This window comes from Hibiscus syriacus, unplaced genomic scaffold (genome assembly GCF_006381635.1).
Source record: "Hibiscus syriacus cultivar Baekdansim isolate YM2019G1 unplaced genomic scaffold, ASM638163v2 tig00110204_pilon, whole genome shotgun sequence".
Taxonomy (NCBI): Eukaryota; Viridiplantae; Streptophyta; class Magnoliopsida; order Malvales; family Malvaceae; genus Hibiscus; species Hibiscus syriacus.
In genome coordinates, this window is record NW_024062626.1 from 1432078 (window position 1) to 1440097 (window position 8020).

Below are 8020 nucleotides of genomic sequence, written 5' to 3' on the forward strand. Positions count from 1 at the left end.
ACTGATAATAAAATTAGTATAATTATATATTTTAATACTAATTTTAATTTAATAAATTTGTTCCTCCAATCAAATATGTGTCACCGTCTGATTTTTAAGTGAATCTTTTAAATGTTTTATGTATAGTTATTAATATGACTCGAATAATACTTTTATAATGATCTCTAAATTATGTATTTAGTTTACGATAATAGTTTTAAATTCTTATTATAGTCTTGGATATTCACTTTTTAATCCAATAGTGGCTACTATTCAAAATAATAATAATGATCTACGAATAATTTCCAAAATCATTCCAAGTATACTTAAAAAGATTTTATTCACCTTCTTTAATCTCATATTATATCATAATTTTGTACTAAACCTCTAAACTCACTTTTATTAAAGAAAAAAAACCCAAATTTGGTTGCTTTTTGTAACTCTATTTTTTTTGAAAATTTTTAGTACATTTTAATTTTCAAATTTAATATTTTTTAATTTAACTTTTAAACTTTTATTTGTATATAATATTTTCTACATTGTGAGATTTTGTCACCTCATCATCCAAAACAAATATATTTAAATTTTTAATAATGACATAAATTTTCAGAAAATTATCAAGTTTGAAAATTAAAATAAAAAAATAAATTAAAAGAGTAAATTGAAAATTGACCAAATTTAGAAGACAAAATATGATATACTTTTCGCAAAATGAGGGTTTGCATGACGGTGATGATTGATGCATTTATGGCATCGAAGAAATCCCCCAATATATTGCATGTTTTCGAAGTTTTGAGAAAATAATATGTTTTATATGATAAGAGTTGGGTGTCACTAAATTTTGTTCGTTCTTTCTTTTTGACCAACAAAACTGAACTCCCATTGAAGGTGCAAAATCCACAAATACAAACCTTTACCAAATTTATTAGTAACTAATACATTCTTCTTCTCCTTCTTTTAATCATTAGTATTCGATCTATTAATTAACTAATTTAGTTCAAGTACGACATAAGTGAAGATGACCCTCTCAACTCAATTTATTTCATTTATAATCGTTAAGATTAAAACTCTTAATTTTGTTTAAGGGATATAATGTTTCATCCCACTAAACTAATTTATTGTTGATAGTGACAAATACATTCTAAGCATGTAGATAAGCTCACACAAACTAAATAACTTTCCGTATGACAATTATGACACATTATAATTGTATTTATAATTAACTTGTAATAGATTTTAGTATATATAAAAATTATCTATTTTTACTTGATACAAAATTATATGTTTATAATTAAACTAATTTCACACATTATTATTTATATTTAATTATTTTAATTTCCCAATGAAGTATGGATAAATCTTATATCTAGTAAACATTAATCAAATTATTATATTCAAATTTATGATTATTTTAGATTTTACACAAGATTTGATCAATTAATTATTTAAAATTGTAAGAGCTTTTAAATATAGAAACATGGCGTAATTTTGTATAAAATTATATGAATTGTTTTATTTTTTAAATATAATTAAAATTAACTATATATTTTTAATATTTTTATTATTATGTTTGATTATTTAAAAAAAAAACTCCACAAGATCAATGCATTGTTTCGGTAATGAAATGTTTAGAGGTAGAAGGCTTACAGAAATTCAAAAGCCAGACTCATCTCCACGCGCAAGTCATAAACTTTACCAACTTCTCTCCCATCTCATCATCTTCTTCTTCCCCTCTATCTTTTACACCTCTCATTTTACATTTTCATTTGTTTTTTTTTTGGTAAAGTACACAAATTGTTCAATGACTATAGGATACTGCTTTGTTGAGTTCCTCAATTATTAAAAGTTATATAATAGTTCATTGACTATAAGACGTTGTTGTGTTGAGTGTCATAACTATTAAAATTTACAATATGGTTACGTAACTATATATATATTCTAAACTTGTAATTTTCTGTTAAAAAATTGATGATAAATTGAGTTGGATGTTAATCTGTTAACTAAGATATGATAAAATATGATCTTATAATCTCAAATGACTTATATCTTAATCAACATGTTAACGTCCAACTCAAACGACTATTAATTTTTAAACGAAAAAAGACGAATTTAAAATATAATGAATAATTAGATAATAATTTTATAAGAGACGTAACAAAGCAATATCATATGGTGGGAAACAATTTGTTTGTGTACTTTACCCTTGTCCGCCCCCCTTTCGCTATGTGTTCTAAACTTTGATCAATGGTGTATTATTGAACGTTGAAAGTAAATTATTATTATTTATTAATAAGTGATTAAAAGATAACATATGTTTAATTTTTTAATTATTAATAATATATGTATCTTAATCGTATAAACGTAATTATTTAAATTTAAAATATTTAAAAAAAAACTTAATTATTGAAATCACTTGGGAATTGTGATATTTTAGCATAAGATCCCACTTCAAGTGATGTGCTAAGCATGTTGCTGGCACCTCATCCACACGTGCTAATTTAGTAGCACCATGCTTCTGGGGTCCACACACACACAATCTGATAAGTGAAATCAAACTTACGAAAATATCCTTCTTAACTTACTCCACCCTTTTCCTCCATTATACCGACCTATTGAAAGAAATGATACAAGGTTACTCAACTAACTATTGCACGTAGGGATGAGTATGGACTGATCAAAATTTTTATTCGATTTTAATTATTTTTTATATATTATTTGATTCAGATTTAGACAGATTTTATTTGATTTAACCTTTTAGATAAAGATTTTTTATTTTATCTAATTTGATTCGATCAATATATAATTATATGTTTATTAGGTAAAATAATGATTTGATTTAAAAAAAAAACATAGAGAATAGATGTTATTATAATTTCTAATCCTTTTTAGCTTTTACTCTAATATTTAATATAATTTAAAAAGGAAAAATAAGAATTTAGTCTATTATTTTCAGGATTATTAAATAAGTTTAAACTTTGATTTTCAATATTTATAATGTTTCTTTTAAAAAAAATACCTGAGAAAAATAAAGGAAAAGAAGAGGTTCGTGTCATAAGAAACCAATATAGCCTACAGGATGATTGGTTGATGAGAAAAATCCATTTTTCCAAGATTTGTTTAACGGAAAACTCATTAGTGGGAATATTGGGAAAGTGGAAATTTGGTACAACTATTTTAATTAATCACTGTCTTAATTAGGGGAACTTGTTTCACATCCCAAGTTAAAAAATAGCACAGCATTTTTAGTTAAAAAAGTTTTATTTATTTATTTAATTGAGTTTTTATAAATACATTTTCTTTCTATCAATTAAGTTTAATTTAATTGATATTATTATTAGTATAATATAATCTAACCCTTTCTGTTTATTTTTATAAACAAAAACATCATAAAATTTTCAAAAAGTGTAATCAAAGTAATGCACCCAATTAAAATATAAACAACCAATAATTGTCTAAGGTTTAGTTCCATGAGACAATGATGATAACATCCCCATTGATAGTTTTTTCCACCAAATTTTATGATATACTAGATTTTTTAAATTATTATCATTATTGTAAATCATTTAACTTCAAATCAAAAATGTTTAAATAAAATATGTATAAAAATGGTCCCTTAATTTTTAATAATAAAATATATAATTAAATCAATTTTATATTTTAAATTGAATTTAAATGAGATAAGCACTACTCAATTAAGGAACATATTTAATTAAAATATACATAATAAAAATCACATTATCTTTTTTTTAAAAAATGAAATTGTGAATTTCACCTATAAAATTGGCGGTGTAGGACTATATTTAATCCAATTACCTATAACACACAAGGGGTTATAAATTCTCTGCTTTTTGTATACCTTTCACCAATAAATCAATGTCTCCTACATTTATTCTCTCTTTTTTCTTCATTTTTCTATTATTATTATTATTATTATTATTTTATATTTATATGAGATTTAATATATTAATGTTTTATTTCACTTATATTAAAATGGTAGGGTGTTAAATGTTGAGTAGCATGAGAAGAACACTTGTGATCCCAATCCCCATGTGAGTATTTGAGGAAGGTAGGGACCTCCCAAGTCTCAACCATAAAATAAAAAGCCCTCCTGTGTTTTCATTTATCGTTTATTAATTCAACAATATCATTAATTTTTATAATCATGCATACTTGATGGCTAAAATAGTTTGATTTTCAAAGGTTAAAATGGAGAATTTTCTTTGTAAAAAAAAACTTACCATTTGAGATTTTTGCAGGTAAAGCTGAAGGGTATATTTCTGAGGAAAAGTTTCAGAGTGCAAAACAGCTTCTTTTGCTTTGCTTCTCTGAGCATTCAAACTTTGTAATGTGAAGTTACGAAAGCTGGATTGAGGGGAAGATGAAAATGAAATCTTTGAGCAGTGTAGGGGTTGGTTTGAGCATAGTTTTTGGGTGTCTTTTATTAGCTTTGATTGCTGAAATATATTACTTGTTATGGTGGAAGAACAGGTTAAGAACAAGCTCAGATCTTGAAAATGATTTCAAAAACCCAGGTACACTTCATTCATTCATTCATTTGTTTCACATATTTCCATCAGCTTCCAAGGCTAACTCTGCTTTCACTCCTCAAGAAATTAGATTTGCAGAAGAACAGCAATGCCATCATCGTCATCAGCAGCAGCAGCATAATCTGCAACCGAACAAAGATTTAATGTTGAAGCCTTTTGATGGAGACCATGGAAATGGAAATTTTGAGCAGCAACCTGGATTTCTCTTCACAATTATTGAAGAGACAATGGAGGATCTGGAGTCTCTTGAAACCCCTTATTTAACCCCTTTAGCTTCTCCACCGTTTTTTACTCCCCCACTAACTCCAATCGATGTTTGTTTCGCTCACCAATTCGGATTCAACCCTTTGTTTGAATCCAGAACTGATGCAGACTTCGATAGGTTAACTACATCATCTTCGCCTCCTTCGACGAGGTTGAAGTTCTTGCAAGAAGCTGAACTGAAGCTTCACAGGGAAACACTAATGGAAGATGTTCATAACAATGGCGGGTTGAAGTTTTCTTCAGCTTATCTCGGAGATGAAGAAGATGGATCTTTTATCACGATCATCGTTGATAAGAGCAAAGAAGAAGGGTTTGACCGCATTAATCAACAGCAAATTCATACTTCATTCTCAGGTACTTCGTCTTAGTTAAAGTTCACAAATCATGTATTCTAATCCTGTTTATAAATTTTATCGAACCATAACCAAATTTTTATATTGCTAATTTGTGTTGTATCAACTTTCATGATGGTCTGTTTTTCTTTAATTTTTGTGAATGTAAAATATAAATAAAATAAATGAATGTAAAACTGTAATAATAATATTAACTGTTAAATAGATACAATCTTATTTAAATACATTAAAATTTACAATCTCTTGAATATAATTTTTGTGTATATAAAATTTTAAATTATATATATATATATCTAAAATAAATATATGTTGATTAAAAATAAAAAAATATGGATAACATGAACTGTATAGTTGGAGTGTGGGACGAGATGTACAAGAAAAAACAGCCTAATATAAGTCTAAGTAAAGGTATTACTGGAAATGTTAATATTTTTTTAATATTTTCGGTAAAGATCTACTTAAAATGTTATTTTTTTATCAAAAATATTCATTTTAAATAACGAAATTAACATTTTCAATAAAAAAAATAACATTTTAAATAATATTCTACCAAAAATATTAATATTTTTGATAAAAACTTTCTTTAATCTTATATTATAATGTTGTACAACAAAATTTCCACCGTGGGACTAGTGATGGTTACTTGTTTTTATTTGAATCTACCCATCCCCTCACCTTTTCAATAGATGCAATCATTGTTTGTGTGAATTTGAGTTACCATTGTTCTTCCAAGACCTGTAAATTTCTTTCAGATCAATCCATCTTTTCAACAATTTTGTTTATGAGACTCGAAATATTAAAATATACATAATATGATGTAAATATTAATAACTAAATAAAAATAATATATATGAAATTTTAAATAATTACAGGTTATCAATTTAGTTAATTTTATTTAAATATTCTATATTTAAATACAATTATAATATTACATATAAAAATTAGATACATGAATTATCTAATGTGATTTACTACTGTTATTTGATTTATTGATCACTTAATTCTGTAGAAATTAATTATGAGATAAACCTTCCAACTTAATTTGCTTCATTCATAACATTAAGATTGAAACCTCTTATTTTACTTAAAAGTTTTAGTGTCTTATCTCATTAGATCATCTAATTAGTATCTAAAATGATTATTCTTTAGGGCTTACACTGGCTATGAATAGATTTTCAATGATTGTTAGAAGATAATGACAAACATTATGATTGCACAATAAATTAGACATCAATATTTTACGTGAAAAAACTTTTTTAGGAAAAATCACTAACATAAGAAGTAAATTTTCATAATGTCGAAAATAGAAGAATGCAAGATGAATCTTTATGAACAACTTGACATCTAACTCTATTCCTTATTGTCTATTTATAAGAATAATTACTTGATTACAAAGACATAACAAGAAATTTATTCTAACCATGTTTCCTGCTCTCAATCAACATAAAATATAATAGACTTCATACTTTCAATCAAACCAAGTTTCCTACTTTCCTCAATCAATTTGAGTCAACTTGAATTCAAGTAACTATAATAATCTTTATCTTGACACGAATTCTGAAAGTACAATGAGTTCGAGATAAAATCCCAAATTCGATGAAACACTCAAACTCAATAAAAAAAATAATTATTTACATCGATGAAAAAGTTCTCCACATTGAGAATATATTATCCATTTCCTCCATGAAACCCCTTAAAGGGTATTCTTCAACAATGCTTGCCAACTTAATCCAAACATTTCCCAAGCATGAATGTATGACGTAATTCCGTCTTCACATCGATAAGATCATCATAAGTTTCAGTGTTGCTCACAGTTGTATCACTACGAGTAATATCATGTACAACATGTTCTGATCATCAATGAGAATTCTATCTTCTTCCCTGTTAATTCATGTGATGAATTGGATTCTCTTTTTTCTTCTCAAATTCATTATGCTCACTAAATTTAATTTTATTCTGCTTCCAAAAATCATTATATCTGAAAAAGATAACAATTTCATCTCTTGACAATATTTTTTTGTTCTTTCATTGTAATGGGAGAAACCTTGCAAATTTTTATACATCTACCTATTACAATACGATTTTTGTGTATGATCCAACAACATAATTATATACTTCAAGGATGTCATAATCGTGATCAATACTAACAACATGAATATTCTGCTACCAATTTTTTAAAAGATAATGGTAAACATATTGATCACATGATAAAATAGACATCAACATTTTATGTGAAAAATCTTTTTAGAAAAAAATCATGAAAAAAGGACAGAATTTTCACTAATGTCGAAAATAAAAGAATACAAGAAGAATTTTTATGATCAACTTCACATATAACTCTAAATATATTTATGGGAATACTCCCAATCAACATAAAATAAAAATAATTCTCCTACTTTTAATCAAACTCAATCTTTTACTTTTCTTAATTAATTTGAGTTAGATCGAATTCATATTAAATTCTACCGCTACCAGAAATTGAGAATTGAAAAATACTGTAGCTATTTTAAAGGAGATATTAAAAAATATTCATATACATAAACTTTTAGAGACGATCACATTGTTCCTTAATAAAAACACAACATAAACATGGAGAAGAAAAGGGTTTTAACATTTGATTTAATCAACTTCCTCGATTTTGGGCTTGCACCCCTATCGGCAGGAGGAGTTACATCATCTTCCATGACAACACCCATCCTGGTACATCTCGGCGATGATGATTGCAAATGCTCTCAAATTCCTTTGTCTTATCTTTGAACTCATCTGCCTCAGTTAATTGGTACATCAATGGCGTCCTCTATCTTCTTCTTGTTAGCCGGGTGAAGTTTTGAATCAATCTTTTCGGTGTTTCTCATGTTGCAGGCGTAGTTTTCCAAA

The 8020-nt window shown here is 26.4% G+C and overlaps 1 protein-coding gene across 1 annotated transcript; it reads left to right on the top strand.

The window, feature by feature from the left end:
- The first annotated feature begins 4301 nt into the window (after positions 1 to 4301).
- On the top strand, positions 4302 to 5158 carry LOC120219194. The gene is made up of 2 exons (XM_039216051.1): positions 4302 to 4511; positions 4590 to 5158. Exons 1-2 carry the CDS (start codon positions 4358 to 4360, stop codon positions 5156 to 5158), a joined length of 723 nt encoding a protein of 240 aa, XP_039071982.1. The 5' UTR covers positions 4302 to 4357.
- The last annotated feature ends 2862 nt before the right edge of the window (positions 5159 to 8020 follow it).